The 19,864-nt window shown below is 42.3% G+C and overlaps 1 protein-coding gene across 48 annotated transcripts in view; it reads right to left on the bottom strand.

The window, feature by feature from the left end:
* Nucleotides 1-19,864, bottom strand: part of SORBS1 (sorbin and SH3 domain containing 1) — a 240,798-nt gene that overhangs the window by 41,082 nt on the left and 179,852 nt on the right. For 18 of the 48 annotated variants that reach the window (XM_056120871.1, XM_056120868.1, XM_056120863.1 and 15 more), the window contains 4 exons: nt 15,740-15,823; nt 11,142-11,207; nt 10,479-10,580; nt 6,088-6,137 (listed from right to left, as the gene is read on the bottom strand). In XM_056120871.1, coding sequence (XP_055976846.1) covers nt 6,088-6,137; nt 10,479-10,580; nt 11,142-11,207; nt 15,740-15,823 — 302 coding nt within the window. The remainder of the gene's footprint in view (nt 1-6,087; nt 6,138-10,478; nt 10,581-11,141; nt 11,208-15,739; nt 15,824-19,864) is intronic. The other 30 variants (XM_056120908.1, XM_056120912.1, XM_056120911.1 and 27 more) reach the window with 4 other exon arrangements.

Consider the following 19,864-nt stretch of genomic DNA (forward strand, 5'->3'; position numbering starts at 1 on the left):
TGGGTCTCACCTCACCCTGGCTCCCCTACACCTCTGCAGAGACCACACAATTACCCTCAGACATCTCGGATCAACTCTACAAACCACTACCAGTGAAATTTCTAGAAAAGATTCCATCCCACCATTCCAGTGGTCGTTTATTCATTCAGTAAAAATTTATTGAGCTTCTGCTAAGTATCAGTTACTCTCCAAGTTCAATAGAGAACAAAACGGACTGAGGAATATATAGCAGTGGTTATTACATTCATTATTCAAAAACACTTGGTTTTTTGGTGCTGGAGAGATAGCACAGCGGGTGGGGCATTTGCCTTGCACACAGCCGACCTGAGTTCGATTCCCAGCATCCGATATGGTCTCCTGAGCACCGCCAGGAGTGACTCCTGAGTGCAGAGCCAGGAATAACCCCTGTGCATCGCCGGGTGTGACCCAAAAAGAAAAAAAAAAAAACACTTGGTGTTTTCAGGAAGAAAGGAGTACAGGAGAATGGAAGGTATCAAATAATGGCAAATCTTTGACCTGGGATTACAGAACTGAGAGTAGTATCAAGTCAGGCAGAGAGAGAGGTGAGGAATGATGGGGTAGACTGACAGAACATAAGGAACATTGGTGGATGGTCTCGGGCACTTTGGGGGTGGTGAGGTGAGGTAAGTATACATTAAAACCATAAGTATTAGAAATATTGTAAACATGTGACCCAGAATATAATTATATATTTTGATGAGTTTACCCAGGGGGAATTGGTGGGATAGGAGAGAGTCCTGGACGGTAATTTGGTTGGAGGGATGCTGACACTGATGTTGAATGTGGAGTTAGAATATTGTGTACCTGAAACTCCATTTTTAACAGCATTACAGATAAAAATTTGGAAAGGGAAAAAAAATTTAAATGGAAAAATAGTAACTTTTTTTTTGTGGCCTTGGGGGAGTCTACACAATGCGGAAAGAACAGTTTCATTGTAGAGTTTCATTTTAAAAAATTCTTGTTTTCTTCCCCCAAAAGGTTTATTGGAAAGTAGAAGTGTAAGGGAAGGAAACTACCCAATTTTGTAAAAATTTTACTTTTAATCTTTGTATTCATAATATGTTGTTACTTACTTTTTCTTAGCTGCACCTTCAAATGGAGCCTTCCTTTCTTCCTCCACGATACAGAGGCCCAAGTTACATCTTGACCTTTACGGAATGGGACCTCATTGCTACTTACAAATCTGTCTCCCCATCGCACTGAATCCCCAAAGGTAGCCACTTTATCCTATTAGTTTTAGGCCTGCTGCCCTGTCCTGTTGTCCAATTATTATCAGTAGAATAGGTGATCCTACAAAATCAAATGCCTACATGCACTGAAATTCCTAAGATGTGGTAGTGTAATATTTCTATAGTTCTTCAGGTAATGACTATAGCTTGATGTTAAGTCAAACCAAAAGAAAAAACAGGGATTTCTCCATGGTTCCATCACTATCAATCAGCAAAACACTCGGACTGTTCTTGAGTGTCATCTTCTGGCCAAACAGAGTAAAGCTCTTTGGTGAGGGAGGGGAAAAAAAAAAAGCATTAGTATTTACCAATGCTGAGATTTTACTAAGCAATGATTAAAAGGAACAGCCTACAATATAGATTTTTAGATCTCATACCTATCTGTAAATGAAATGCAAAATTGGAGCAATAATCCAAGTATAAAAATACTTCTTTTTTGAGGATGGGTAGCTATATTAAGTTACTGGGACTATTGGTGAATTTCTTCTCGTGCTCCTAGGGTCTTTTAATATGTGACGTGTTGACTAATACTGCACTCTTCCAACATATGAAAGTGGATTTCAAACGACACCATCACTTCTCCAGCTGCTACAAAGTTCTTGAGCTGGGGCCATATGTGACTCCCCTTTCTTCAGTCAACTTGGGTTAAGTCAACTCTTGCCAATGTTTCTTTCAGCACGTCATTCCCATCCCTCCAGCAAAAGGAGTCAGATTCAGTTCACAAGTTGCCTGCCTTGGAGCTAAGTAAGTTGGATTTCAGTTAATTAAGATTTATAGATGCACTCGTTTATGCAGTAAACATTAGTTGTGTGCTTCCCTACGTGTTAGGCCCTGCACATGGTTCTGGCTTCTCACCAGAACCAACCACGAAAAAACCTTATTAATTTAAACAAACTGGGAGAAAACTAAATCTGAATTACTCAACAATCTCCAAATTGTTGAAGAACAAGAAGCAAAAAACTCAAGTATTTCTGCCAAGTGCTTAATGAGTGGTAGGCAACAGCTGAGCAAGAGGAGTATTTGGAGACCAATTCTGATGATACAAACAAGAGTCCTTGGTAAACAGAACATCAGATATCTTTACGTACACAAATTTTAGCGCACCTGAAAATCATTTGCTTTTAAACAGCTTCTAGTCATCCACTTAAATTCTGCACAGTGTTAATACAGTCACTTGAGCTGTTCTTTTTAATCACTCAAAAATAGTAAATTTTTGCATGCCTTCTGTTAATTTATTACCCAATTTGGACTCAGATTGGTGCAAATGAGTGTTTGCTGCTGATCTTGGTCCCCTCTAGTTCTAGAACTTCTCTGTCCCCTCTGGCTACAACTTTGCCATATACCAGCTATGGGAACTTGGGAGTACACTGTCTCTGAGCACCTATCTCCTCACCTATAAAGTGGGGGTCAAAAATAACACCTGATGTATTATGAGGAATGCTCAGAGGACTACATGAGGTAAGGTACCTAGGATGAAAAGTATAGGGCCTGGCCTGTGTAAATGACCAATAAGTTGTGGAAACTGTCATTTATTCCAGACCTGTGCTCCCAATCTTGACAGCCTAAGCACACTGCCTTTTCTTCGGAATACTTTTCCTCCTTAGAGTTTCTATTTCATTCATTTGCCACTTTGCCATTTTTATTTATTAACAGTTATTTAGATGTGTCTTCTTGGTCTCCAAAACCATGATGTGACAGTATATTTTGGGGGGAGGGCTAGCCATATTTGACACATTGCTTGGGGCCACTCTGCTGTGCTCAGGGGTCCGTGCAAATGCTGGTGATCTGGTCCAACCAGAACCTACAAAAGCAAGGCATGACCTTCTGAATTATCTTTGACTTACATTCTTCTAATACCTAGCATGGTGCTTTGTTCCAGCAGGGCTAAGGAATAAGACAGCCAAGACACAAGAAGCAGCGTGTGTGTGTGTGTGTGTGTGTGTGTGTGTGTGTGTGTGTAAGAGAGAGAGAGAGAGAGAGAGAGAGAGAGAGTAGTGGTTGTAGATGGGGGAAGACCAGGCTTTAGATACCAGGATAGTGCCATGTCATAATAAAAACAGTAGAGGCAGGGAGAGGTCTGGCGTGATCAGGCACTTAGCACGTGGACTCTGAAAATTACAAACTTTGTCACTTTGATAAAGAGGTGGCCATGGGGACCACGGAGAGTTTGTGAAAAATTCTGACCTTAAAAAAAAGCACAACCTTTATTTATAGGGAGCCCAAAGTCATCTGGTGGGCTGCACTTCCAAAAGCATATCTCGGGACCCTTGTGCCATCTTTGATTCTGATGGAACAGTTCAACCATTGTAAGAAAATCAGGGCCAAGGGACAGCTTAAGCTGCAGTGGGCACACCTAGCAGATGGGAATCTCAGAGTTTGATTTGTGACCTTCCCAGCACCAGTGGGTTATCCCTGGAGACCCCTGGGCATCAAACTGTCATTTCTATATGATCAAACTGAGCCACCGGGATAGGGCCCTCTACCAATAATAATTAAAAGTAAAGAGAGTAACCCTCAGAGCCCAGAATGGAGGGAGAAAGATGAAGAGGTTCTGAAGTTATGTCTGAGCTTTGAAGGCTCTCTGCCATATTGGTGGATATTGGCCTGATTGAAACCAGCAGGTCCAAAAACTCTCCATCCATCCTTCATGAAGATAAAAGTATCTTTAAGGCAGTAATCTTTTCTCTAACTACTGTCCTAATATAGCCTCTCAATTTATTCTTCCTCTCTGGGACATGTGAAATCACTAATGCACGTATTTTTAGGAAAAAAAATAGGAACAGATCTAGTTAGAGATTTGGTGGCTGCACTAAAAAGATTAAGGTTTTTCCAATTTTCCATGAAAACAAAGAAATTCCAGCAGACTGACTTTCAAACAAAAACATGTTTGCAAAATATCTCTTTGGCAAGGCAGGTAGCACATGACCAATGACCAGAATAATTCATCCCTACCCCTAAAATTCCAGCAATTCAGCATTTAAACAAAGTAGCCTTTTATTTATATAAGCAAGCTTATAACTGATTTACCCAGCCCACAAGAAAGGCAGTGGTTTGCTTTTCTTCCCTGTCCTATTTCACAGGAGATAAGAAGAAGAGAAGGTGCTTCTGTAACAACAAGCTCCAAATCTACTGGGTGTACCAGGACAATCTCTGTCCTCAAGAGAGGACTTCATTGTCTATTAGCAGTTGTATGAACACATGAGTATCGTTTAAACATACAGCAAATGGAGGTGTCAAAAAAGGCAGCATTATGATACTAGGCAAGGAAGGCTCAGCTCAGGTTCATTTCTGCAAGCTGAAATGCTTATTAGCTACCATTTCTAAAGAGGGTGGGGGCATGCAAAGAGGCACTGAAACCATCTCCACTGGGTCGGTCAGCTGTGTGGCCAAGTACTGGAAGTAATTCAGCAGGTAGAGCCCTCCAATGTGAGTCACCTGGAGATTTTTTTTTCCTTTTTGGGTCACACCCAACAATGCACAGGGGTTACTCCTGGCCCATGCACTCAGGAATTACTGCTCAGGGGGCCATATGGGATGCTGGGAATCAAACCTGGGTGAGCTGCGTACAAGGAAAACGCCCCACCCACTGTGCTATTGCTCCAGCCCCATCACCTGGAAAGTTTTAATATTTATAATGTCTTCTAATCTTCCTAATAACATGGTTGAGGGCCAGACCACAATGACATCAGAATCATGTCTGAGGGCAGAGCCCAGGATTTAGCAGCTTTGAATCTGTTCAGATGATTTCTGTGTACAATCATTCTTGATATTCATGTGGCAGAGGGCTCAGAATGGCTGGGGAAAGACAGAAAAGGGGCTGTTGCACACCCCCAGAAAGAAGTGAATGGGGTGTGCACAGAACAGTCTGGCATAATCCTAAGATCTGGTGTGGGGATCTGAATCCACATGTCAGAATCAGATAAGTGAGTGGGACCCCTCTTTCCCTGTGACGGGTCGAGCCTGAGAGCCCCGGCATCACCTTGTCTTGGTCACACAGACCCTCCTTCCAAGTATCAGTCAATGAGATGCCATTAGATTCTCAATTCACGCAAATCAATCAACTCACATTCTAAAGGGAAGGATGTCAACACAGTGAAAGCTTATCTAATAGGAAGGAGCACAAAATTAATTTAGAAGGAAAGAAGACAAAAAACTCCTATGACCGATGTACTCAAGAACAGATGACTGGATAAAGAAGCAATGGTACATATATACAAGAGAATAGTATTTGGCAGTAAGAAAAGATAAAAAGTCATGCAGTTTGCTGCTCTGTGGATGGATCTGCTGAATGTTGAATGTTGAATGAAGTCAGAGAGAGGAACATGCACAGTATGGTAGTTCTTATTTGTGGGATATAAAGAAACTTTGTAAGGGAGTAACAAAGCCCGGAAGGTAATAGACAAAGGAAGAGCAGGAGAACTGTTCTACATCAGGGAGTTTGCCACCGGACTGGAGGTGGTAGGATAAATTAGGGAAGGACAATGGCGGAGGGGAAAGGAGCCTACCACAGAAGCAGGAAAGCAGGAGACACGAGGGAAACCGGGACATTGGTGGAGGGAAGTGGACACTAGTGAAGGGACTGGTGTTGGAACACTGTATACCTGAAACTTAATCATGAATAACTTTGTAATTCATGTAATTATGAATTACATAATTCATAATTCAAAAATTTTAAATTATTTTAAAAATTCTTTGAAAACAAGTGGAAGCATCCTTTTTGCTGGATTTTGAAGTCAATAAACTGCTCCATCCTACGGGGGAAAGAGTCCAAAGTGCAAACCTTTTCCCATTTCAGACATTCGAGACAGAAAGCCGTGTACACAGCGTGGCAACTTACTATCCAGGGGGCTCCGAAGAAACGTCCAGAGAGGGGCTGACCACGGAACTCTGCAAATGTGAAGGAAATAAAAATAGATGATGTATTCTGATTTAGATATTTCCAGCGGGGGTGAAGGGAGAGATCCCTCTCCTTTTCTAAGTCAGAGATGAGCCTCTGGGTGTTGGGGGTCCCTGGTGGGACGGGATCCGCGCTCCTGCTTTGGGAAGACTTGCAGGCAAGTGAGCTCCTGGCCTTTCCTTCCCAGTGAGCAACAGCTCTGGGGTGGGGGCTGCTGAGGGGATCCAGAGATGGTCTCTACCTTCTCTGAATCTTTGGCTGCACCCCCTTCCCGCCCCACCTCCACCCCCACCATGGAAAACCGATTGGCCGACATGCATTAATGGCAGATAGCACACCCTTCACCAGCTGGTCCGCAGCCCTCGCACCCTGCTGCCAAGCCCACCACACACTCCTGCACACACCCCAGGAGCCACACCCAGAGAGAGGGTTGCCAGACAGTTCAGTTTCAGAATGTGCAGAAATAAGCTTTTAAAGACACCTTCCCCTGACAGCCCAATGAGTTTAAGAGTCCTTGATTGTCCCCTGCAGCTTTAAAAAGTGTGTGTGTGTGGGGGGGGGATGGGGGGTGTCTCCCCACTCCGTGAAGTGCAGCTTCGCAAAACTTATTCATGATCATTTCAGTCTAAGAGTTGGGAACATTGTACAAAATTACAGGCTGCTGCACAGAAGGAAGAATACAATTAACCGCAAGCTTCATGCAGAGAGAAAAAAAAGCATCATAATCACCTAGATTAGGGCACTATGCTGTTTGTGAGGGTAGAAGGGAAAAAGGTTCGAGATGCCTGTTTTAGAAATAAGGTGTGAGTTTTCTAAATCCATATAAAAGCTAGCTTCAAATACACTCTTATCCCCGATAAAGACTACATCAAAGAAAATAGCTTTTGGAGAATAGATTCTTAGAGAAAGGAGTGAGACACAAACGCACATGCAGCCAGAGAGATAAAAGGCAGAGATGGTGGAAGGAGAGGGAAGGTGACCTTGAGCAGGGGTTCTGCCCCTCAACCTGCTGCATCTTTCATTTTCATGGGCACCTTTGTTCAGGTAAGAATGCAGCATCCCCATCCCTGCTCCAATGGCAGCTAAGAGGCAGTAATTTCCCTCGAGGTCACCCTTCCAGGTCCTGCACCTGCCCTGGCCTCCCATGTCCCTCCTCTTTAGCATGAGGCTCTTGCCTTTGACATCTGTCCCACAGGAGGGGGTGGGGGTGGTTCTCCACTCATTGGGAGGATGATGCCCCAGTCTCCACCTGACTCTAATAGGAGCCTGCTGAGTTTTCTGGGAACACTCCCCCCCGCCCCCGTGCCCTTTCACACATGCACCCCATCAGCAGTTGCCCCCCAGTGGGCCCTGGATTCCTTATCACATACTCTGGATTCCATCCATTCCACACCCAGCAACCCTCAGTTTTTAGAAATCTCTCGGTTATCAAATCCACTAGCCATCCCTGGGAGAGGTTGAGGGGTTGAAGGGCTCTCTGGAGGGGGGTTCTTAGATAGTCTCTTCCTCCACCATGTTCCTCTGATTTCTCCAAACCTTTCTTGCTCCCCCTCCCGCTCACGCTTCAGTTATATGGCAGCCGACATCCTGCAAGGTAGTCACAGAACTGTGTGTCATTCTTTTCCCAAAAAGAACCCCCCAATTCACCCATAATCTTTCACATCTCTTGGAGTATGAGCCATCACTTCATTTCAGAGGCTTCCACTGGCTTTGTGAGCCCCTACCAGGCTCCTAAGACCCAGTATTTGCTGCCCAGCTTAACTGCATATTTCCCAGTAAGTCCCCAATACCTCAAAAAAAAAAATGACCTGAGATGCACTCTATCTAACCTGTGTTCTCAGGGGATATAGTTATGTCCCCACTCTTTCAGCTGCTTGGCTCAAATCCTAGAGAGATGCCTGTCACCATCCCACTCCTCCAGTCTTTGTTCTTTACACCAGTTGGCCCATAGGATTTGCCATCACTTCCTCTATTGTCTCATCTCACCTGCTCACACCTCTCTGACTGGAGGTGCCGCAGGAGTGAGCTCTCACCTCTATACTCTATATTCCTACATTGCTGCCAAAGCACCTGCCCTCAGTCTTGACGGGTGTGTCTCCTTCCAGCTCATGCTCTAGTGAGTGGAGACACTCACCTTCCGAAAGCACATCCTGAGTCACCAACCTGGTCTCTGGGCAAATCATGTCCAAGCTACGAGTTTAGAACTGCTACAACTCAGGTCCTTTGTTCCCACCTCCAATCATCCCATTATGACCAGCCAAATTTTCTACCAGAGCTGATTTTGTCTATTTAACCCCTTTCATACATCCTGTACACTTCTTTACCATGCCTCAATCGGGTAGCCCTATTTTCTTCATGGACTTCAGCTTCATCTACCCTTTAAGCTCTTGACTACTGACTGGACAAATAGTACAGGTGGTAAGGCACTTGTCACAACCCTCGTTTGAATCCCTGGCACCACATCTGGTCTCCTGAGTACAGATCTAGAAATAGTCCCTTGAATACCAGTGGATGTGGCCCTGAACCCAAAACCAAATAAACTAATCTCAACTAATGTCTCTGAGAAACATTTCTTGATTCTTCACACGCTTTCTCTCTCTTGAGGCACTTAGATCCCCCATCACTGGCTTGGGTCTTAGCAGGCACTGCTGCGGCCACTAGAGATCTTTAGCTGTGATGAAAATTATGTGTTCATGACAGCAAAAACCATTTGGGGAGTTAGATGAGCACCACCCTCTGCACATCTTGCACTCCTTAGGGACAAGGGGAAGCAGGTCACTGAGCAATCGGAGGGGAAGCAGGTCACTGAGCAATCGGAAGGTGGTTCACTTGGGTGTCAAGCACTGTGCTCACCACACTTGCTTTGGGCAGGACTCTGGGTACTGGAAGCAGACTCTGCCCTCTGGGTAGCTAATTGCTTCCTTAGTTCTCCAGGGGCTTCCCTCCAGGCACGTGTGACAGAACTGCTTATTTTGGACTATTTTGAAAAATAACCACTGATTCGTTTGGGGGGTTGACCTCTTGAGTCCAGAATCCCTACCCTATCCAGTTCAATTTAGTATACATACCTACAGCCCAGTTCTGCCTGGAGAACTAACTCAGATCTTCAATCCCAGGGGGTAGCGCTGGTGCCAATCTCCACTCTGGGGTGCCCACTTTCCCTGCCTTACCCCACTGTGTCTGGGGTACACTGTTGCTTTTTGCTTGCATCTCTTCCAAGTTCTGAAAAGGGGTCTGAGCACTGCTGCTCCATGATGCTAGCTCATCTTCTGATAATTCTGAGTTCCCGAATCCCATCTCCCCTCATCTGTCTGCAATTCCCTGGATTCTGGTCCTCTCACCCAGACTACAGCAGTTATGATAACACTCTGATTTTGTTAGTCCTTTCTTCATTTCAATCTCTGACACTCACATGACTTTTCACACCCAAGTCACCTAGGTTGGTGGTCAAAAATTCCTTGTCTTTGTTCTGCTTAGGAATAACACAAGCCATTAGCATTTTTCAGTCCAGTGGTGAACCTTCCCAACCTCTTCAGCCATATCTGCATTCCCATTTTATTTTCTATCAAAATACTCTTTCTCCCTATGAGTCTTCATTGTTTGGTTAGGAAGCCTGGAGGTTGGGGCGGAAAGGCTCCAAGCTTTTGGTAGTTTTCCCCCTTGGGAGCCCATTTACTTTGGACTCTATTTCTGACATATTCTTTAATAAACCACACTGGCATGGCTCCCTGTAAAAATATCAATGCAGGTTCAGTTTCAAATCCTTGTTTGTGGCGAGGCCATCTGGTCCATGGAGTGCATTTTTCCATTGAGAACTTTCTGACCTGTGCAACTACAAATACTATGAACCTATCAGTGCCATGCACATAAAAGGTGCTCAAGTCACCACTTTCTTTTTCAAAATGATCCTTGAGGTTGGTATCTCCCAGACTCCAAAAGTAAAACAGAAATTGTCCCCCCAAATAGCACCCTGAACATTCAGAGGGTATCACAGAGATAGATTTAAAAGGCTCAACCCTTGAAAGTACAGGGAGAGAAAGATGTAGAGGAAAGGGAGTAGTTTAAATCCCAAGCCCCCCCCCCATTGTGGTTTTAAACACCCACACTGGGAAGATGCCAAGCTCAAAAAAAATCCAAGCGAAAACTGAGTTGTGGGGCGAGGAATTGAAAATAGGAGTCAGAAAGCCATGCATTTTAAAAATAGCTAGTAAAATAATTCATCACCTCAACTACATCAAAAATCATAGGACAAATCAGGAGAAAAACCAAAAACCAAAACAGAGCTTTAAAGGGAACCGATGGTGTGAGGGAAAAAAAAATCTCGAAAATACCTGTGACAGGTTTGTAGTGGGGGCTTTACTAAGCGTCTCCACTTTTTCTAAATCTGCCTCTAACTCTGTTTGGTAGAGGTGGAGATCTTTTTCTAGGTTAGTCTGGTTCGAGAAAGAAAAGACAGGAAAGAAGGTTTTAGTTTGGGGAAAAGGCACAAAATATGGAAGGTTAAGTTTGAAAAACAAATGTTCTTAGTGTTAAACTTTAAAAAGGCAGAGATGGCATGACTCAAATGCAAAAGCTCACTAGAAATTAAAGGCGTGAAAACAAAGAATACAGCATTAGGAATATAAAACAGAATCCTGAAGTCATCAGCACTTCAAAACTATTCTACTTGCTAAAGAAAACTACAGACACCACAAAAACCTACCTGCAAGGAAGTACCTATTTCCTCTCTTTTCAATAGTATGATGATGGCAACTAATACTCTACATCCAGAAGACTAAGTAATTGCTCTAAAAATTGTTCTAGGTATCAGTGTTATGTCTTAGAGAATTTAAATGGTTTCATCACCCAATCAAAAGAAAAAGTTGATCATCAAGTTATCATTTATTTAAGTGATTTAAGAAAATAAAAGGAAAGAAAAAAATCCCACAACACACTCACACTAACCAGGCTAGAGAGCACACACACAGCCCACGGAGGCGGCAGAGCAGAATTACCTTTCTATCCTCTCTAGGAAGGATAGAGCAGTCTCCAGGAGTATAATCCCATATCTTTTTGGGAGGCTGACGGGAAGCAGAGGAGGAAATGAAGAAATGAGCATAAAGACATAAGACAAACATGGAGACTGGCTCAAACAAAGAGGGGCACACTCAGAAAACTGTATCAACACAGAAAACTAAGAGTGCAGGGAGAGGGCTCAGCTTGCTAAGGATACCCCCCTCCCCCAGGGATACCAAGCTAAAGAGGAACCCTGCAGAAACTAGGAGCTGACCACATTAACTCTACGCCTGTGTCTCAAGAGGAAAATCATTCTCGGGAAGTAAATACTGAGAACTTAAAGGGAACCAAAAAAAGAGAGAGAAAGAGAAAACAACAATCCCTGTTTGAACAAAACTAGAAACTTTCAAATTCCTCGCTGATTTTTTCAAATGAAGACTATTGTCAGAGCATCGACACATTAGTCTACACAATCTTTTCCTCTTGTAAATTACTTATGTGTTCATAAACGCATGAATTGGGAGATCGGAGTTCAACTGATACACTGTGGTCTGTGGACTCCATGTCCACAGTGGGTGCTCAGCACTGCATACAGAACTAGGAAATTACACTGTGTAAAGTCTTCTTTATAGTTTCACTAGACATGAGTAACATTGCTGGTGGTTGAGTGAGACTCTGTTCTCCCTCAGGGAACTGAGTTGACATCTAAATGCTGAACCATAAGCTTATTTAATTGTCTCCTTTAAGTCTTCATGTTGCAATTAGAGTTGTAGTCCTAAAATATAAATTTGCCAGAACTTTAAATTTAATGAAGGTGGGATAGGAAAACAGGGTATTCAGAAGTGGCCTCAGGTAATCTCTTTCCTACAGAATGAATCTTCCCAACCCCATTTATTTGAATTTAAAAAAAAAAACAACAAACCCTGAAATGACTAAAACACTGCCCAAAACATTTATTTCTGAACCTTTTTTTCTCCCTGTTCTAAGTTTTTTTTGTTAATTTTTAACTTCATTCATTTATTTTCTTTTTTTCTTTAGTTTTTTGCTTTTGTTTTTTGGGGGCATCACACCCAGAGATGCTCAGGGGTTACTCCTGGCTCTACACTCAGGAATTACTCCTGGCAGTGCTTGGGGGACCATATGGGATGCCGGGGATTGAACCTGGGTCGGCCGTGTGCAAGGCAAACTCCCTACCCACTGTACTATCACTGTGAACACGTATTCATTTACTTTCTAAGGGGCGGGGGGGGGGGGGGTCCTTCTTCTTGTTCTACCTTCACCTTGAGAGTTCTGGATCAATGGCCTTTAAGGAGAGGGCATCAATAATAATTCCTAGAATTTTGTACAAAGTTCATTATAGCCAGCTCTGTGGAAGCATCCAAATTAGCTTTTGTTGTGACACTTTGCCTTGAGCTTACTTAGACAAAACTCATCAATTTCTGCAAAATTTGGGGGTGGGGAAGGAGAAAGAACAGGTACCCAGGCTCTGATCAAGAATCTGAAAGGGAAAAGTCATCTGATTTCAAAGTGCTTCTACATGGACAGGCACATGTGTATACTTTGCAGTTGGTAAAGATGGTGTTAAAAACTATGGTTATTCATATTTAAGCATTTATTAACATCCTTGGACTATTAATCTAAAAAAATAAGTTTTAAAAAGAAAACCACTTTTGGTATCCCTCACTCTATTTGCTTGCTACAAAAATAAGGTAACTTATTAAGTGTAAAAAAAGTATTTACACTTTATATTGGCTTCATATAATTCACCCAAAAATGGTTCCTGGAGGTTTGAATGGACATGTTATGATAATCTATTGAAGATAAAAGGTTAGTTAGGGGCCAGAGCGATAGTATAGCAGGTAGGGTGTTTGCCTTGCACACGACTGCCCAGGTTCGATCCCTGGCATCTCATATGGTCCCCTGAGCACCGCCAGGAGGAGTAATTCCTGAGTGCAAAGTCAGGAGTTACCCCTGAGCACTGCCGGGAGCGATCCAAAATTTTTTTTTTTTAAAAAGGTGTTAGAACCAGGATCTTGCTAAAATGTAAACTCATTTGAGGGTGGCTTTAACTGAAAGGGTTGAAGAAGAAAAGAGTTCAGGGTAAATCTAGTTGCTGAAGGTTCTACTTACTCCGGGAAAGCAGGCCCTTAGTTGGTATTGGGGTAAAAATATAATAACAAGTAGACTCACATGATTTGGTTTTACTTTCATTTTGGTCAGAATGACTAAGGAAAGTTTCCCAGATAACTTCTATAGTTTATTCCACTTTTATTTCATGCCTCTCACTCTTAAGTGTTACAGAGTGATTGCATAGGAGAGAAGAGAAAAAAAAATTCTGCTACCCTTTCTTCCCAAGTTCTGTGAGCAATATCCAATCACCAATTTGGCTCAATGAGATAACAGGCCCACCCCGGGATACTTCAGCCCATAAGAACCACTTATTTCTATGTTGGTGCTTAGGCTACAGTGGTTGATTGTGTCATTTTGTCAAGTTTTTGCCAAGTATTCTCTTAGCATTTTTAAAGATCCATATAAGAAATAGTGGTAGTAGTAGTTGTGGTGGTGGTGGTGGTGAGTCTTACATAAGGACTTTAAAATCTATGCCAGTAAAAAACACACATGGCTTCATAGAAAACGAGTTTGGAAAAGTATCTCTGAGTCTCAATCTTTAAACAATTAAGAGTCTATGAGAACAACAGGGTAGGGATACAAATTACAAGACAGTCCCAATACACAAATGGGTAGTTTCCTCAATGTTTGTTTGGACTGGTTACTGTGGTACTCAGACCACACGTGTAGAAACTGTGCTAATTTGTGAAGCTATTTGTGGTGTGTAGCTCATCATATTCAGCAACTAAAATAATGTCTGTTGCTAACAAAATTAAAATTTTTTGTCATAAACTAAGAAGTAGTCTATCAGTAATAAATAGTTGCAATTATTTAAAAGAAAAAATAATAAAGGCTTCACAGCTTTCCCTAAAAGCTTTCCCTAAAAGCTTTCCAGCTATCTGGAAAATCTGAGGATAGTTGGAAAATTGTGAATTCTAAAAGGAATTTCAAAACTCAGTGTCACACATTATTCCATATAATTTTGCTTTTTTTTGATGAAATTATGGCTCCACCCACCCCCTGCTTTTTAAACCATCACCTCAGCTCTTCAGTAGGAGGAGGGGCTGGTGAGCAGAGAACTAGTTAACTTTTTTTTAAGTGAGATAATTGAGCAGGTGTTTAGGATAAAGAAAGGAACAGCATGTGATATGGGACACTGTTAAATATTTGTCTGATACAGACTTCTCTGGCATCTGAATGGGAAACAACAGAAAATAAAGGGATAAAAAGGAGAAAATGGGGTGCACTGCGCCAAAGCTTTGGGAGAAGAGGTGCTTTCCTCAGCATCTGTCACTAGGTGGCACTGTTCACCCAGGATCGCTTAGGGTATATTTGGAAATTGCTTGCAAATGGAGAAGGTGAAAGGCCTCTTCCTCCAAAGGATGTGCACAGGTCAAGAACTCCCATCTCAGAAGGTGACTAAACTTTCAAACAAGCTTAGCATGACTAAATCAAAACAGCAACTGCAAAGCACTGCTTTTTTTTTAAATCTCATCTTAATAAGAAAATGTAGTCATGGAATTGAACACTTCTACTGAATTATAAAGTTAATTCCAGCCTGCAATAAAACTCATTTCAAACCACAATGATCCAAGTGCTGATTCAAGGCTAGTGTCTCATATAAACATCAAATAAAAATGCTATGTTTCAATACATTTAATTCCCATGCCTGTAAATTAGTTTTGCAGCGTAATGATTAAGACTAGAGTAAAAAGGAATTTTGAGGCTAATTTCTAGTCATCTCCAGTGGAAAGATGATCTCAATTCTCCCTTCTATTTAATACTGATGGGGGTTCAGGGCTAAGAAAACTCTCCTTTTTTAAGTGTCAAAAGTCAAATTGTACCTAAATTAATTTGTACTCAAGCCAACACAGATAGTTTCCTGGAGGTTGCAAAACAGTATTAGGCTAAAAATACATTTGCTCAAATTCTTACCATTACCCTAACTCAAGAAACAATTACATAAAGTTACCTCTAAGGGTTGGATTCACGGATCCTATCTGCACAAAGAAGCCCTTTTGGGTCTGCTATGACATTTCCCTTGCATATGTGTTTTTAAACATGCTTTTATGGCCGTGATAAAGCTGCTGTTCTGTGTGCATTGTGTTTTTCTGTTTGTCTACACTATGTCAGAGAGTCTTTGGTTAAGAAACTCAACCAACTGCTAAAACAATGCCATCTACAAGGCAAAAAAAAAATTGGTGCTAGCTGTGGTGATATAAGATAAGCAATGATTTATTTAGATATGTGTGTCTGGGATCTTCTGGAAATAAATTCCTCCAACGCTCGCCTTCCTTTCTCGGTGAAGTAAAGTGATGGAAAGTTTACACAGGGTGGAGTAAGAATAGATAATCCCGCGCTGGAAAGGGACGTGGCCCTTCCCCACTTCCTGAATTCCTTCCAAGGAGATCTGACTCCTTAGCAGCAACAGCACATCAACAGCATCATTTTAAAAGGTGTCTATAACCACTGAAGCTATTAAACTTACCGGTTTCCCAAACTCCAATTCCGAAAAGAATTTATACCAAGGTTCATTCTTTAAATCTATCTCTTCTGGGCTTATATCCCGACTCTATAAGGGGTTGGTGACAGGGAAATGGAAGAGAGAGAAGGATAACATTATGCAAAGATTACATAGGAACAGGCCAGTAGAGATGCAGTGGTCTCCAGGTGACAGGGCAACTGCATTCAGTAGCAGCAATCATTCTTTCTTAGCGCCATCAGCAAAAACAGCTAGAACAGGTTGGGGAGGATGGGTTTCTAGAAACAGACACTGCGGTAAGGGCCAGTGGGGGGATCATTCTCAGTCCTCAGGCAGAAGGCCACTGAACTGTATAGAGAAGTCTCCCTCACACCGCTCCCGCTGCCACAGATCTGAGTGTGGGCATAACTTTAGCCCTTCACAGCACTGCCAGTACTGTGGAGAGAAAAGAAAGCCATTATTTCCTCTTGACAGAGATCTATTAGTCACAAACAAATAACCTGGTGAACACGTCAAACATTTAGGCATTGTTGCCAGGTGAGCGGAGCAAATCATTTTTATGGGCTAGTACAGTTTTAGTACTTTGCAAGGCTGCCTTAAGGTTTTCAAAATAAATGCAAATACACTGTAAAAAGCCAATTTGTTAATACTGCATCTTTAATGGCACATGAGTAGGTGAGAAACCATGTCCCATACATAGTAAAGTGACAGATGACATAAGTAAAAAACAGAAGACACGGGTAAAAAAACATTTTAAACAAGCATCTGTGGGGAATGAAAACAGACAGAATATACTTTGTGTTCTAACAAATAAATGTTAAGGAACTGGGGAAAAAAATAAAGCGAGGGAAAGTGGAGCAAGATAGATAACAGAACAACAGGGGGAAAAATCTTCTGTTATATTACCCCCTCCCCAAAAAAAGTTAATTTCTCACTTTATTTAAATCTAGAGTTAGTTCACTGAGACCCATTGTTTGGTCCTGTGGGATTTCATTTTATAAATATATTTATAAAGTTTTTGTACTTTGCAACTGTACTTTATTATCCCATGGAGGGATAAAATGTGTTTCTGAAAATAAGGAGTTAGAAAGTAAATACCTGGAAAGCAAATCAGGTTTGTGTGTAATTAATAGGAGCTATGTTCACAGCAGACAAAGGTATCTGACACTCATGGCTCAATTAAGTTTATACAGGTAAACAGGTTACAAAGCCCCTGGCGGTCACAGAAGAGAGACATGGTGTCTTTCTGTAACAACGTAAATACACAATATATATTGTGTGAGAGTGAAAATACTGGGGCTGGAGTAATAGTATAGCAGGTAGGGCATTTGCCTTGCACGTGGCCGACCCAGGTTCAATTCCCAGCATCCCATATAGTTCCCCAGGTCCTCCAAGTACCACCAGGAGTAATCCTGAGTGCAGAGCCAGGAGTAACCCCTGAGCGTCACTGGGTGTGACCCCTCCCCCCAAAAAGAGAGAGAGAGTGAAAATATCTGCTAATAAAATCCACTCCCAGGGGAGGAGAAATAGTTCAGGGGTAAAAGTGCATGCCTGTGGGGCACTTGCCTGACTTGCACAAGGCCCTGGGCTGGATTTCCGGTATGATGGGGGAAAACACATACCAAAAAGATGTCTTTCTCATATATGGCTGACCCTGGTTCAATTCCCAGCATTATGAGGATCCCCATATATTGCCAGATACAGCCCTGGTACCCCTCCCCACCCCACAGCACCACTAGGGTGGTCCAAATAATCCCTAGTACCACAGGACCCTTGTACTCTTGGGTCCTCACGGTGAAGTCCCATCCTGATTGGTGTAGAACTGCCCAGAAGACCCGTCCCCAATGCTGCTACCTTCCCAGGCTGCCTTCTTGGACATGTTTTCCTTAACCCTCAGTTCACAGGCTTTTAGACTAAATTCTTTAGAAGAACTTTAGAAGAACTTTAGAAGAACTTTAGAACTTTAGAACTAAATTCTTTAGAAGAAAGAATTTAGAAGAACTAAATTCTTTAGAAGAACATCTCCAAATCAGCCGCTTGCTTTTTGGGCTGGAGCGATAGCACAGCGGGTAGGGCGTTCGCCTTACAAGCGGCCAACATGGCCGACCCGAGTTCGATTCCTCCACCCCTCTCGGAGAGCCCGGCAAGCTACCGAGAGTATTCGATATGCCAGACACAGTAACAACAAAGTCTCCAATGGAGACGTTACTGGGCCCGCTCGAGCAAATTGACGATCAACGGGAGGGCCTTTACTTTACTTTACTTACTTTTACTATTGTTCCTACTCTTCCTTTGCAAAAAGTAAACTTTTCCTTAACCGACACTGGCTGAATACAAGTGACCTGGAACCAGTGTATAGAAACAGAATCTGTCTTCTTGTATTCATATTAAAACCTTCCCCAATAGTTCACAGTGATCCAAGGCTTACATCCTGAAGAATGTTTGTTCCTCAGAAGATTCTGTAATTATGTACAATAATGGACTCTGATGGTGTCTGTATTTGGTCGATGAAATGAGGGACACTAGCAAGATTTTTCAGCAGGGACTGACCAAATGTCCTAGGTCCTTATATAATGGGCTTGTGGAAACGTACTTCATGTTTATTGTTTTAAAAAACTGCTTAGAAACTGCTCTCTGGGAAAAGATGGAGCTTTATAAAAAAATAAAATGCATCAACTCTTTCAGGAAACTGACCTTTTGTTAGTCAGCCCTGAAAGAATTAACCTAATTTTATTACCTAGAGGTTGTTTGCAAATGGTTTTACTGCTGAGGGGAATATTATATCAAGAATTGAATCATACAAAAAAAAATAAAAGCTGGAGTTACAGTACAGTGGGTAAGGCATTTTGTCTTGCACGTGGCTGACCTGGGTTTGATCCCTAGACAGTCCCCTGAGCACTGTCAGGAGTGATCCCTGAGCACAGAACTAGGAGTAAGCCCTAAGAACAGCCAGAAATGCCACGCCCCCTTGACCCCTACTGCAATTTTAAAAAAGAGTGAATCAGGTGATATATCAACCAGTTTGTAGCTGAAATAGTAGGTCTCATTCAAGCCCTGTGAATTACCCAGAAAGAAAGAGTTAAAGAATAATAACACTTATAATGTGGTAACAGGCACACCCTTCTGTATGTATAGCAGGTCTCTGACCTAAGCTGGCAGGGCAGGCTAAGTTTTCTCTTGGATGACTCGCATTGTGGCAGCAGCTTTGGGGAGAACAGCAGACTCACCAGGAAGACAGCTGATTCTCCTCAAGGACAGTTTTGCTGCTTGGACAGGAGCCAGAGACTAGAATACAATTTTTTTTGTGGGGTTTTGGGTTCCAGGTGGCAATGGTCAGGGATTACTCCTGGCTCTGTTCTCAGAGGACTCAGGATCAATTTTAAACTCAGTTCTGTGAATATGGTATATCCATTTGCACAGCACTTTTTATCTGTGGTCCTTTTACCCATAACAATCCTCTCATTCAATCTTTCACAAGATTGGCAGGCCAGAGAATACGTCTGCTTTAAAGATGAAAACAGTGAAGTTCAGAAAGGTCACATGACTTGCCCCAAGACAAAAGTCAGAGCCAGAACTTTAGAACTCAGATCTTCCAAATACTAGTCCAGTTCTCATTACACCAGACTGATGACTTTCAACCACTGCAGTTCTGACCCACAGGTGTAGTCTTAAAACCATTGCACTAGATTATATTCCACTTCTCATACTCCCTATGGCCCATGAGGTTTGCACATGGTGTCAAACTTAAAGAGGGAAGACCAACTTGACAACTCAAGACAGAATTCAAAATGGCCATGTTTTGAAAGAAACCACATTAGGTAAACCTGTATGAGATGTCTTTACTTTCCACCATATTCTATAGGGGCGGGAAACCTCAACATCTTATTCAGGACTTGACACATAACAGTTACTATGTGTACCTGTATATATTTGCTCAATTGAGCTGGGAAAGTTCTGCTAGGTACTTGGAAGGAAATGTAAAGGAATTAAGACTGGAAAAAGCCACTTCTGATCAAGCAGGAGAGGATCTGCCCAAGAGAGCTGCAATTCCATGGCCAGAAGAGAAAAAAATGGATCTGTGCATGATACAAAGGTAGACTAAGTAGTTATGAAGAACTTCATATCAATTTG

This window comes from Sorex fumeus, unplaced genomic scaffold (genome assembly GCF_029834395.1).
Source record: "Sorex fumeus unplaced genomic scaffold, SorFum_2.1 ptg000043l, whole genome shotgun sequence".
NCBI classification, from domain to species: domain Eukaryota; kingdom Metazoa; phylum Chordata; class Mammalia; order Eulipotyphla; family Soricidae; genus Sorex; species Sorex fumeus.